Here is a 13,376-nt window from a genome sequence, read left to right on the forward strand (position 1 = left end):
CATGAAGCAGGGGTGGCCGTGGGCCCCGGGGGTCCACCCAGGGGAGGGCGGGGTGTGGGCTGGACGCCGGCCTGCGGGGCCCAGGGCTGCGGTCTCCCCCTCACCTCCAGTCTGTGCTTTCTCCGCAGCGTTGAGGGCGAGGCCCCCAGCAGCGAGCCCGGCACGTCGCTGGACAGCCCCTCCGCCTACCACCAGGGGCCCTTGGCGCCCGGCTCGGGCCTGAGCCCGGAGCCCTACGAGCACGCGCCGAGCGGCGCCTATGGGCTGTACGCGGGGCCGCCCGGGCAGCAGCAGCAGCGCGCACGCAGGCCCCGGCTGCAGCACTCGACGTCCATCCTGCGCAAGCAGGCCGAGGAGGAGGCCATCAAGCGCTCGCGGTCCCTCTCCGAGAGCTATGAGCTCTCCTCCGACCTGCAGGACAAGCAGGTGGGCAGCTGGCCACATGGGGACGGGGTGGGGTGGGGCGGGGGCCCCCAAGCACTCAAGTCTGGGTGCCAGGCAAGGGTCGTTCCCCACGATGGAAGCCTCAGCCTCAGCCCCGGGCCCTCGTGGTCTCCTCCCAACTCCTGGAGGAAGCAGAGGGCGTGGGTGGGCATGGGGTGCTCTGTCCAACCTCGGCCTCTGCCCACTTCCTGCTCCCCCTGCGGCTGGGCTCCAGGCGGTGCTGGGTGTCAGGGCCTGACTCTGCCAGTGCACAGCTTGCACAGTGGGGGCCACTGAGGTCCCGGGGTCCAGGAGAGGCCTGGACCTTCCGGGGTCTGCGGGAGGGGGAGGGGGAGGTCAGTCCACAACAGAAACAGCACGTCCTCTGGACAGCAGGAAGGCCAGGCCACTCATCCCACTCCTCGGTTTGCAGTTCCGTGTTCTGGAGGAACACTGTCTCCTCAGGCTGCGCCTCCTCCCCAGGGACTCGGCCCAGACCCCCCACGGGGTCAACACCCGTGTGTAAAACGAGGGCGTGCCCGGCCTGCCCGCATGGCCTCCCGGCCCCCTCGCCCCGTGGCGTTTGGCCCTGGGATCAGGTCCACAGCAGGGGGTCTCTGTTCCATTTCTCAGCTGCACCCAGATCTAAAGTGGATCAGAACAGTTCATAGCAACAGCTGTCTATAGCAGGACCGTTAGAAGGGAAAACGGTTAAGCAGAGACAGTGGAGGTAATAACAAGCCTTGCGTGGCCTTAGCGTGGCCACAGCTGCTCGTTTTCTCCCTCGCACGTTAGCCCAGTGCCCGCTGTATGCCACCCCGTGCTGGTGGCTGGGGAGTCCCCTGGGAACGGGTGTGGCCACAGCCCTCAGGCGGACGCTGTGGTCCAGGAGGCAGGGTAGCTGTGGACACACGGGCTGGCTGCAGAGCAAGGATGATGCGAACCCCAGGATGAAGGAATGGGAGGCTGGCCGGTGCCTGTGGGAGGAGGCGGCTCCGGTGGCTGGGGGAGCCTCGCCAAGGCCCCTTGGAGCCAAGTAACCGAGGCCAGGGCCTTCCAGGAGAAGCTGGCAGCAGGTGCAGAGGCCCTAGGTGGGCAAGCTTGCTGGAAAGGGCAGCCAGGATGAGGTGGGCCCAGGGGGGCGACACTGAGGGCCACTGAGCATTCGGCTCCCTGCTGAGCCTCCTGGCAGTCGAGGCGAAAATAGTAACGGGGCGGCGGGGGGATTACACGGCAATTTCCAGACGGAAGCAAGGTGCCTGGTTCCGTGGGGGCTTGGAGCGTGGGCAGCACAGAGCCACGTTTCAGTGGCAGGAGCCCAGCGCAAGGCCTTACTGTGGCCGCTGGCCCCCGGCCTCCACATCTCCTGTGGTTCCCCTTCATGGGAGGCCCAGCCTTGGGGCTCCTTGTCCTGTCTCGTCTCAGAGCCTCTGTCCCCCTGCACAGCAGGCAGCTTCTGGGGCCCGTCTGCAGCTGGACACGGGGTTGGATGAAGGTGACACCTGTTAGGTGAGTGCAGACAGCTTGGGTCCCCCCTGTGCCCCAGTCAGCACTCAGACGGGGCCTCGGGGCAGCTCTGGCCCAGAAGGGGAACGACCCCGGTGGGCTGCATGAGCACAGGCCCGGGTCGGTGCGTCCCCAGGGGAGGCCGGTAGGAGGGCCAGGGGGCTTTGAGGAGCAGCGTAGAGCCCACGCCTGCCCCCTAACACCACTTCTGCCCCTGCCCCGACCTAGGGGGCTGGCTCAGGCCAAGAGCGTCGCTGCTGGGTTCGCGAGGTCTAGAGTCAGCGGGACAGGAGGGGCCGTGGATCATGCTCTGGCCTGTGCGGGGCCCCCACCCCCAGCCGAGCAGACCCGAGGGACCCAGAACCCAGATCTCGGGGGGCGCAGGAGAGAGGGCTCCCTGGAGCCCAGGCATGGGCCTCCGTCGGCCCTGAGCGCTCTCGGAGCTGTGATCCAAACCCAGGAAACAGACGCTGCTGGCAGATGTGGAAGTGAGGTCATCCCTTTGGACGCGGTTCAGTGGCTCCAGGGCGAGAGAAAACACAGACGCGCCCTGGCTGCCTCCAGGCCCGGCCGGGCTCGCCCCGCCCCTCCGCTCCCGACTCCTCTCCTGAGGGGAGCCCCTCTGCCACCCCCCCCTTTCTGGAGGGCTGGCACATCCGCGTCTGGGGGAGCTGGTGTCCCTCACGGTGACTGGGACCCACATGCACCCCCAGCAAGGCTCCGAGCCCTCCCGCCCCGCCCGCACCCCTCCTCCCCCGGGGCTCCGGACAGCCATCGCCTCCCCTTGGCTGAAGCCTGGTTCCCTCGGCATCTGCCTGGCTTTGTTCCCTGAGCTGGTGCTCCGTCTATTCTGCACAGACCTCGCCTCTCGAGGGCGCAGCCATGCTGTTCACACGGAGGGGACTGGGGCTCTGACCCTGGGGTGTGAACACCTCCTGCGGAGGACCAGGGGCCTGCCCCCCGCCACGTCAGGGGCTTGGTGGGCCAGCCCACTCCTCATCCTGGGTTTTGTTTGCTTTTGGAAAGTGGGCTCCAGCCTCACCCCAGAGCGAGGCATGGGGAGCGGCCCTCGGGACCGTTCTCAGGCCTGGGGCTGGCAGGCTCCGGAGGCGCACACACCTCGTGGTAGAGTCCCACCGCCCTGCCCACCTATGGCGTGGGCCCGCCATCAGCCTCCCGGAGGGCGCCCTGGGGTCTGGAGGCCTGCAGGGGTGTGTTTGGTCTCTTCTCTGAGGCTCAGTTTCCCCATCTGTACAGGAGTGGGTGTGGGGTCCCCACAAGCTGTCCACTCTCCCAGGAGTGCAGTGGAGTGTCCCACACCTCCTCCGCCCCGTGCTGAGGGTCTGTCTCACCTGTGCCCGCCGCTGGCCCGTGAGGCCGGTCTGACAGGCCCGAGGGGCCATGGGTCCAGGCTTCTCAGAGTCAGTCTGCGGATGAGGGCCCAGGCCCGCGGCCAGTGCTCAGTGCTCAGGGCCGACGCGGGTCTCGCGCTGGTCTCTTAGCCTGCCCCCGCCACAGTCTCCTTGTCTCCCGAGGGGCGGCCTGCAACCTCCTGCAGCAGCTCCAAGTTTCATTAAACTGCACGGCCCCGGTGCCCAGGGCAAAGGCTGCTGCGGACAGAGAAGTCTGGGAAACCACCTCCCTTGAAAGGCTCTGAGGAGTCCTGCAGGGAGCGCCTGCTGTAACCACAGCTCACCGCTCCTCTGCCTCCCTGGGTCTAGGAGCCTGTGGGCACGGCGCCCGGCGGGTTCCTGGGTCTAGGAGCCTGTGGGCACGGCGCCCGGCGGGTTCCTGGGTCTAGGAGCCTGTGGGCACGGCGCCCGGCGGGTTCCTGGGTCTAGGAGCCTGTGGGCACGGCCCCCGGCGGGTTCCTGGGTCTAGGAGCCTGTGGGCACGGCGCCCGGCGGGTTCCTGGGTCTAGGAGCCTATGGTCACGGCCCCCGGCGGGTTCCTGGGTCTAGGAGCCTGTGGGCACGGCGCCCGGCGGGTTCCTGGGTCTAGGAGCCTGTGGGCACGGCGCCCGGCGGGTTCCTGGGTCTAGGAGCCTATGGTCACGGCCCCCGGCGGGTTCCTGGGTCTAGGAGCCTGTGGGCACGGCGCCCGGCGGGTTCCTGGGTCTAGGAGCCTATGGTCACAGCCCCCGGCGGGTTCCTGGGTCTAGGAGCCTGTGGGCACAGCCCCCGGCCAGTTCCTGGGTCTGGGAGCCCTGTGGGCACGGTCTGCCCTCCAGGCCAGGCCGGGCCATCCTCACACTCCTCTCCATCACCCGCAGGTGGAGATGCTAGAACGGAAGTATGGGGGCCGCCTCGTGACCCGGCATGCGGCCCGCACCATCCAGACAGCCTTCCGCCAGTACCAGATGAACAAGAACTTCGAGCGGCTGCGCAGCTCCATGTCTGAGAAGCGCCTGTCTCGCCGCATCGTGCTGTCCAACATGAGGGTGCAGCTGTCCTTCGAGGGGCCTGAGAAGGCACACAGCTCCTTCTTCGAGGGCAAGCAGGTCTCGGTGACCGACGGGGACTCCCCGCTGGGCTCCCTGGGGCCGGCCGAGTGCGGGGACCTGGGCCCGCCGCCCCCGCCCGCCCTGCAGGCCCCTGCACCCGCCAGCGACTTTGCTGACGCCATCACGGAGCTGGAGGATGCCTTCTCACGGCAGGTGAAGTCGCTGGCCGAGTCCATTGATGACGCGCTGAACTGCCGCAGCCTGCACGCCGTGGAGGGGGCGCCCACGCCTGCCGCCGAGCCCTCGTCGGGCCTGCACGGCGCGGCCGAGCAGCGCCGGCTGGACGAGATGACCGCCTCGTACAGCGACGTCACCCTGTACATCGATGAGGACGAGCTGTCGCCGCCGCTGCCTGCGGCACAGGCTGGGTGCCGGCCGTCCAGCGGCGAGTCGGACCTGCGGCTGCGGGCCGGAGCCGCCGCCCAGGACTACTGGGCGCTGGCCCACAAGGACGACAAGGGGGACACGGACACCAGCTGCCGGAGCACGCCGTCGCTGGAGCCGCGGGCCCGCGTGGAGCACCTGCCCCTGCTCACCATCGAGCCGCCCAGCGACAGCTCCGCCGACCTCAGCGACCGCTCTGACCGCAGCTCGCTCAAGAGGCAGAGCGCCTACGAGCGCGGCCTGGGCGGGCCACAGGGCAGCCCCAAGCACGGCCCCCACGGGCCCCCCAGGGGCCTCCCCCGGGAGGAGCCGGAGCTGCGGGCCCGGCCGCCGCGGCCCCTGGATGCCCACCTGGCCATCAACGGCTCGGCCAACCGGCAGAGCAAGTCCGAGTCGGACTACTCCGACGGCGACAATGACAGTCTCAACAGCACGTCCAACTCCAACGACACCATCAACTGCAGCTCGGAGTCGTCGTCCCGCGACAGCCTGCGCGAGCAGACGCTCAGCAAGCAGACCTACCACAAGGAGACGCGCAACAGCTGGGACTCGCCCGCCTTCAGCAACGACGTCATCCGCAAGCGGCTCTACCGCATCGGCCTCAACCTCTTCAACAAGTGAGCGCCTGGCGCCGTGGGGCCGGGGTCGTCGGGCCCCGGGTGGTGGGCAACCTCTTCAACAAGTGAGCGCCTGGCGCCGCGGGGCCAGGGGTCGCTGGGCCCCTGAGGGGGGCATCCCTGGCCCTCGATCGGCTGAGGACCGCGCATCCCGGAGCCATCGTGGGCACCCAGGGAGCCCTCGAGACTCTTGTCTGCCCCCAGGCTGCGGCCGGAACACTGCGTGAGCAGGGAGGCTGTCCTGTACTCTGTCCCTGGAGCCCGCCTGCCTGCTCTGGGCCCCGCCAGTCCCAAGGCGTCTCAGACCCTCCTGGGGGAGGCTGGGGGGACTTGGGGGCCCCCGAGCTCCCCTCATCCCTGGCAGGCGTCGTGTCCTGACCCGGAAGTCCCAGCCGGGTGGATAGGTGGGGGCCAGAAGAGCTGCCTGCCTGGACCAAGCACCTTGGTCTCTGGACTCTTCCTGGCGCTGCCGGCCCTCTGCCGTGGGCCACATACCAGCCTCCCTTCGCATGTCTGGATGCGTGACTCTGGTCCTCACACTTCCTCTCTGTGTGTCCCCCGTGGGTGCGACCCCCGCAGCGGCCTCATCTGTGTGAGTCACGGGGTGTGAGCTGGAGATGAGCCCGTGTGGAAGGAGCTCAGAGAGTGCCGGGCCCAGAGTCCAGCCCGTTCCTCCCTGCCGTCCCCTTGGCCCCTGCAGACATCCCCTGGGCGTGGGCCACGCACACTGTCCTGTTCTGACGCTGCCACGCAGTTTACTGCTGGTGGCCGGACCCAGGGACGTCCAGTGGCTGTTCGTTGAAGTAGAGCCTGCAGCTGGACATGGGGACCCATTTCCCCACATCCTGGACGGCACTCAGCCTTGTCTCCCACCCTAGTCCAAGCGTAGAGATAGTGTCTCTTGTTTCACTTTGGATTTGCCTGCCTGCTGCTTAGGTGGAGTATCCGTATTTGTGTCTTTTGGCTGTTTTGGTTTTTCCTTCTACAGAATGCCTGTTCTTATTTTTTGCCTATTTTTCTGTTATTTCTCTTTTTGATTTCCTTAATTCATTTCAGTTTAGTTCAGTTGGTCAGTCATGTCTGACTCTTTGCAACCCCACGGACTGCAGCACGCCAGGCCTCCCTGTCCATCACCAACTCCCAAAGTTTACTCAAACTCATGTCCATTGAGTCCATGATGCCATCCAACCATCTCATCCTCTGTTGTCCCCTTCTCTCCCCTTCAATCTTTCCCAGCATCAGAGTCTTTTCAAATGAGTCAGCTCTTTGCATCAGGTATCCAAAGAATTGGAATGTCAGTTTCAGCATCAGTCCTTCCAATGAACACCCAGGACTGATCTCCTTTAGGATGGACTGGTGGGATCTCCTTGCAGTCCAAGGGACTCTCAAGAGTCTTCTCCAACACCACAGTTCAAAAGCATCAATTCTTCAGCGCTCAGCTTTCTTCACAGTCCAAATCTCACATCCATACGTGACCGCTGGAAAAACCATAGCTTTGACTAGACGGACCTTTATTGGCAAAGTAACGTCTCTGCTTTTTGATATGCTGTCCAGGTTGGTTTGATTTCCTAGTGGCTCTTATATGTGGTGGATGCTGACTCTTTGGAATTACAGAAATGTTTTCCTGTCACTGGCTGCCCGTTTGGTAAACTTCTAAAGTGGAATCCACACACTATAAGATCTGTCCTTGTGAAGTGTCTAGTTCAGTGGTTTTTAAGTATACATCTTTTAACTTTGTTTATGCTTTGCTCGTTTAACAGAAGTTACCAGTTCTTTTTTACATTTTTTCCTTATTGAGATGTGGTTGACACATAACCTAGCTGCAAGCACACACAGGATGATTCCCCGTCTGTCTGTATACATGGTCCGTTTATCGGCGTTCCCTTTGGGTGCTGCTTTTTTTTTTTATGTTTTAAGAGACTCCACCCCAGGTCATCACATTGGTTCACAATATTTTCTCAGGACTGTCGTGGTTTTGTTTTATATCCTTTGGTACGTCTGCCTGATGTTTGGTTTAGAGAGTGGTACCCGGTGAGGAGTGGAGCTTTTATTATCGGTGGAAGTTAGCTGGTCGTTCGCAGACAGTTTATTGAGTCGTCTGTCCTTTCTCTGTTGACTTGAAGTCCCGTGTGACTCCTCCGGAGCGGGGCCTGTGCTGGGATCCTGTCGCTTCCTTGGCAGATACTCACGGAACACCTCGTGCAGGCCGGCCCTGTGCGGGGGCCTGGCCGCGTCTGTGAACAGGATCAAAGATCCTCGTGAGGCTCCCTCCACACTCGTGGTCGGGGGCTCTGTTTTTTCCTGTGCCCACATCAGGCTTTGGGTTTTACATGCTTTCTTAGGGCAGAAAACCCTCTTTTGTCCTTTTAAACAGCGGTCTTGGCTCTTGTTGGCAGTTACTCTTCCACACTGATTGTGGAATCAGCTCGTTAAGACTGTGGAAACCCCTGGAGGATTTTCACTGCAGCCCTTGTGATTGGGGGGCCTCAGCCCTTTACAAGTCGAGGGGCAGAGGTGAGGCCGGGCCTCAGGCACTGTTTTAGTTCAGATTGCTGGTGACCACAGTCCGTGCAGCTGCCTGCTGGGCCCAGTGCAGGGGCTCAGCGGCCGGTCCCAGGACGGGCCCGCAGCTGCAGAGCGCACTGTCGAAGGTGCGGCCTCGCCCACAGGGAGGCGGTGTCACCCGTCCGCACATCAGCACCTGTGGCCGGGCGGGAACGGGGACCCTGGGTCACCCCTTCTGCACCAGGACCCAGCAGGTCGCTCCCTGCCAAGCTCGGGCACAAGGCTGGGGCGTGTGGCCACCCGGGGTACAGATAGCGGGGTCCCCTCGCAGCCAGAGGCTGCCCACACGTAGAAACACGAAGTGAGCAGGGCCTGCCATCAGCACGCGGCCGCAGGGAGCCCCGGCTCTGACCGCCACGCCCCAGAGTGCCCCTCGGGCTCCAGGCCCGTCCAAGGCTCCTGCTCTCCCGCCCTATTTCTTCTGATCACGGGCACCTTCCCGTGAGGTCAGCCAAGCCGGCACCAGGCCCCGAGGTCCGGTCCGAGGGAGCGGCCTGCTGGCTCACTGCCTGGGTCCCTGGCCGCAGCGGGAGCCAGCTCTGGGCCTCCGTGTCCTCTGGTGTCTTGGAGGTTTGTCGTAATCCCTCAGGTGCTCACCTGCTGTGCACCGAATTCCAGGCACCGCCTGTGTTAACACACCCGTCCCACAAGGGTGGTCCTGGCCCTGGGAGGCCACGCGGCTCACGTCAGGCACCTGGGCAGCGGGGGCGGTGTGGGGGCTGAGCTGGCGTGGGGGTCCTCCGGGTGCCAGCCATCCAGCCTGTCCTCGGGCGGCCAATGCATGCTTGGTGGGGCCGCTGTGTGCGCCCCTCACTGGCCCAGGCTGGGCGCGGGGCCTGGACAGTCCTGGTGCCCCGGGTGGTGGACTCAGGCTGGGAAAGGACCAAGTGCCATGGAGGCGGAGGCGGGCAGGGGCGGACGCGCCCAGCTGAGCCTGTCTCTCGTCCGCCAGGAAGCCCGAGAAGGGCGTCCAGTACCTCATCGAGCGCGGCTTCGTGCCCGACACACCGGTGGGGGTGGCCCACTTCCTGCTGCAGCGCAAGGGCCTGAGCCGGCAGATGATCGGCGAGTTCCTGGGCAACCGGCAGAAGCAGTTCAACCGCGACGTGCTCGAGTGAGTGACCCCTCCCCTGACGCATGCGGCCCCGCGCACCTCCAGTCGGGCGGGGGTCCCGCCACCTCTCCCCCAGATGCACGCAGACCCCGGGCACCTCCAGCCCCGTCCAGCAGGGCCGGCCCCAGCCCTGGTCCTGCGGCCTCCGTGCTGCCATCCTGGGTGCGGCGCCGGCAGCCAGCCGAGCTTGGGCCCTGTCCTCCTCCCTCTCCTGCTGGGAGATGGGCTGATGGTCCACCAGGCTAGCAGCCCCAGACCCCGCAGAAGAAGGGGTTTCTGGCCCCTGGGAACTGCTGGCAGCTTTGAGAAGGCTTGCCTGCATGTCCTGCACCGCCCCCTGCCGCCCTCCCCGACTGTCCTGAGAGAAACGGCTCCGTGTCTGGGGCCCGTGGTTGCTGGGTGGGCGCTGTTACAGGCCCTGTCCCCACTTCACCCTCAGGGGGTGTTGGGGGTCCATAGTCCCCTCCACAGACGAGAAGCCAGAGCCAGCAGTAGATGGCTCAGAGCGGGTGTCCTTGGCCGGGACCTGGGGCATGGCTCCAGGCCTGCCGTGGGCACGGTGCCCACCCAGGCCCTGCACAGGATGGATGACCCAGCTGGTGGGCCAGGCACAGGGTCAAAGCACACACACAGCTTTGCACTCGGTGACACGCCGACACCCTGGAGAGGCAGCCTGTGCCCCCAGGCTGCTCCCCCCACAGCCCCTCTGCTCCAGCGCCCCCCACCATAGTGTGGTTGTTGTCCCTCTCCTTTGAAACCAGGGAGGGCCCGTCCAAGGAGAGCTGATTAGCTACCCCGTGAGTGGGGCCCAAGACGACCGTCCAGCCCAGCTCCTGGCCTGCGGCCGGCCCTTAGCCGACCCCCACCCCCACTCCTCCAAGCCGCTGCTGGTCTGTAGGAAATCCGGGCATTGTTCTCCTTAGATCAGAAAATAGCGGCGGCCTCAGGAAGTAGCGAGACCCCCTCCCCTGCCCCCAGGCATCCTCCTCGAATACTGGTCAGCAGACTTCCCTGTGGGGCCCCACCTGCCCCTTGCCCCGATGGCTGAGAGTGCTCGGAGCATCACCCCAGTGGACGGGGTCCCTGGGAGTGGACACTGGGACCTCTGCAGCCCCCCTGGGTGGTCGCTCGAGGGTCCCTGGTGCAGACCCAGTTTCTCTACTCAGGTCCCAGTCAGGCTGGGGCAGGGCCGTGGCCAGAGTCCCCTGCCCCCCGCGGCCTCCCCATCTCTGCCCTCCTTGCGGGTCAGCGGGTGGGAATGGCACCGCCCCTCTGGACACCCCTCGGAAATGCCTAGGAGAGCCTCCCTCCGGGCCTCCCTGCTCCGAGCCCTTGGCCCCCAGCGGGAGGGGGCAGGGTCGCTGACCCGCCACGGGCTCTCATTCCAGCTGCGTGGTGGACGAGATGGACTTCTCTGCCATGGAGCTGGACGAGGCCCTGAGGAAGTTCCAGGCACACATCCGGGTGCAGGGAGAGGCGCAGAAGGTGGAGCGGCTGATCGAGGCCTTCAGGTGCGGGCCGGGCCGGCGGGGAAGGGGCCCCACTCAGAGGCCGGGGCCCCGAGGGCAGAATCCCCCTTCAGGGGCAGGGGGCCCCTTCTGGGTGCCAGGCACCGTGCGGCCCGGTGCTGGAGCTGGGGCCTCGGATGGAGCTGGGGCTCCCGAATCCGTCAGCATCGTTGCAGGGCAGACTCTCAGAGACACAGAGAGCCCAGTTCTGATACACACGCCCCGTGCCGGCTGTGTGACCTTGTGCTGTTACTTAACCGCTCTGTGCTTCAGTCCTCACCGGCAGAGGGGGATGATGACGGCACCTACCCTGGGGTGGTTGGGCAGGTAAACCACTCGGGATGTGTGGGCGCGTTTAGCCCAGTGCCTGGCACCCCAGAGAGCCTGTGATCGAGGCTAGCTGTCCCTGCAGCCCTCCTGCACGCTGGGACTGTGCACACTGCATGTAGGGGCTCTGGGCCCCATGCTGGGTGTGGGAGACCCAGCCCCCTGGTCTCTGCATGGGTGGTGGGGCCGCAGAAGAAGAGACCCCAGGCCCTGGGAGGGGAGCATTCAGACACTTCCATCCAGGAGGTCTTCCTGGAAGGGGCAGCTCTTGACAGGGAAGAGAAAATTGAAGCCCATGTTGTCTAAGCTCTGATGGCTGCAGCCTGCGAGCTCAAATTGCCATGCTCCTCTTGATTGCTCTTCTCCATCCCTGCCCCAACCGCCCAGCCCTCCACAAGGGCGCCAGTGGAGGGGGCTTTGGGAAGGCGTGTGGGCGTATTGGAGGCCGTGTGTTAGTGAGGCTGTTAGTTCAGCTGCCACAGCAAAGGCGCCGCAGCAGCAGGGGCTGAAACCAGCCGGAGCTGGGCCGCCCTCTGAACTGCAGCCCTAGGCTCCTGTCACCTGAGGGCCCCGGGGCGGGTCCATCCCCACTCTGGCGGGGCAGAGGGCACACCATGTCTTTAGGGCACAGCCTCCCAGCAGCCAGCACTCTGAGGGGGCCCGAACAGCCGCCATCCAGCTGGGGGGCAGGGGGGACTTGACTCCCATGGCAAGCAGATGGGCAGATGGTCAGGGCCAGCTCTGCTAGTTGGGAGTCCTCGCCATGTACCCGATGCAGACACAGAGGCTCTGAGACGAGTGACCAGCCTCGGGTGTTTGGGACCACTGCGGGGCGAGGGGTGGGCTGGCCTCCTGCCCTGGCTGAAGTTCCCCCCCGCCCCACCCCAGCCAGCGGTACTGTATCTGCAACCCCGGGGTGGTGCGGCAGTTCCGGAACCCCGACACCATCTTCATCCTGGCCTTCGCCATCATCCTGCTCAACACCGACATGTACAGCCCCAACGTCAAGCCCGAGCGCAAGATGAAGCTGGAGGACTTCGTCAAGAACCTCCGTGGTGAGCCGCCCTGGCCTCGCCAGCGCAGGGTGGGGGTGGCCCGTCCCGAGGGCGATGTGAGGCCTGGTCTCAGAACGACTGCAGGGTTTGGGCCCAGGCCCGTTGCAGGGCCAGAGGGCAGAGGGACCACAGGCCGGGTGCTCCCGGGGCCTCTGAGCATGCCCCTCCCTAGCCTCCGGTCTGGCCTCCACGGTGGCCCCGTGGCCCTGTTGCCCATGGGAAAGCTGGCTGTGAGCTGCGTGCTCCTGGTGACCCAGGAGCTTCAGGGGCTCCGGTTCCTCCTCTGGTTTAGCGCCTCAGCCATGGGACTGGGGCCTCTGCTGTGTGTGAAACGAGCCCAGAGGGCGGAGGCTCGAGGAAAACAGGGCTGCCGGGACACACACCTGCCGGCCTGCCACCCTCACATCCGTGACCTCGCAGTTCGTGCACCTGTTTGCTCCGCCATCCCAGGACGACGGCGAGGAGTGGCTGTGTCTCCCTAGTTCCCAGGGTGGGAGCCGAGCACCCCAGAACCAGGAGAGCAAGCTGCTTGGCTCTGTCTCAGGAGCCTGGGCCCTTCCCACTGATGACCTCTTGTCTTCAAGCCAGGGACCCCAGGGTTTCTGCCCCACCTTCCTTGAGCTTCGAAGGTTCAGAGGAGGGGGGGCCCACCCGAGGTCACGCAGCAAGTGAGAGTCGGAGGAGGCAGGAGTTCCAAGGCCAGGCCAGCGCTTCTGCATGAAGTGCATGCCCAGCTCGTTCGTCTTAGGGGAGGGTGCCCCCACCCCAGCACACACACTGGACATGCCTTTTCTCTGGAATCGCTCAGCTGCCCAGCAGGACCAGCAGCCAGTGGCTCTGGGAGTCCAGGGAGAGGCAGGAGGGGAGCCTGGACACCTGGCAAGCAGTGTTTTGCTTTTACTGATATTTGTCTTTGAATTTCTTTTTGTAAGTATGTGTGTGTGTACACAGGTTTACTTTTTCACGCGTTTCGGTTCTGGCTGTGCTGGGTCTTTGCTGCTCTGCGTGGGCGTGCTCTGGCTGCAGTGCATGGGCTCCTCATCGTGGTGGTCTCGCTGTGGCCGCTCACGGGCTGTAGGCACATGGGCCTCCGCAGTTGCAGGCTCACGGGCTCTAGAGCGTGGACTCAGTAGTTGGGGTACACGGGCTTCGCTGCTCAGCAGTACATGGCATCTTCCAGGACTAGGGATCGAACCTGTGTCTCCTACATGAGCAGACGGATTCTTATCCATTGCACCACCAGGAAAGTTCCTTATGTTTATATTTTGCGTGGGTCCTATCGTCACATGGTTTAGAAGCCAGAGAGTCACATGACCCAGCAGTCACCCTGCTTGGAATTTACCTGAATGAGTCAGAAACTCCCCTCTGCACAGA

The 13,376-nt window shown here is 64.7% G+C and overlaps 1 protein-coding gene across 10 annotated transcripts in view; it reads left to right on the plus strand.

Annotated features, from left to right (window-relative positions):
- Positions 1–13,376, plus strand: part of IQSEC1 (IQ motif and Sec7 domain ArfGEF 1) — a 211,252-nt gene that overhangs the window by 181,430 nt on the left and 16,446 nt on the right. For all 10 annotated transcript variants that reach the window (XM_059879678.1, XM_024982732.2, XM_024982731.2 and 7 more), the window contains exons 2-6: positions 129–426; positions 4,202–5,433; positions 8,951–9,112; positions 10,501–10,623; positions 11,836–12,002. In XM_059879678.1, coding sequence (XP_059735661.1) covers positions 4,208–5,433; positions 8,951–9,112; positions 10,501–10,623; positions 11,836–12,002 — 1,678 coding nt within the window. In that variant the 5' untranslated portion in view covers positions 129–426; positions 4,202–4,207. The remainder of the gene's footprint in view (positions 1–128; positions 427–4,201; positions 5,434–8,950; positions 9,113–10,500; positions 10,624–11,835; positions 12,003–13,376) is intronic.

The sequence above is a fragment of the Bos taurus genome, chromosome 22, assembly GCF_002263795.3.
Source record: "Bos taurus isolate L1 Dominette 01449 registration number 42190680 breed Hereford chromosome 22, ARS-UCD2.0, whole genome shotgun sequence".
Classification (NCBI taxonomy): Eukaryota; Metazoa; Chordata; class Mammalia; order Artiodactyla; family Bovidae; genus Bos; species Bos taurus.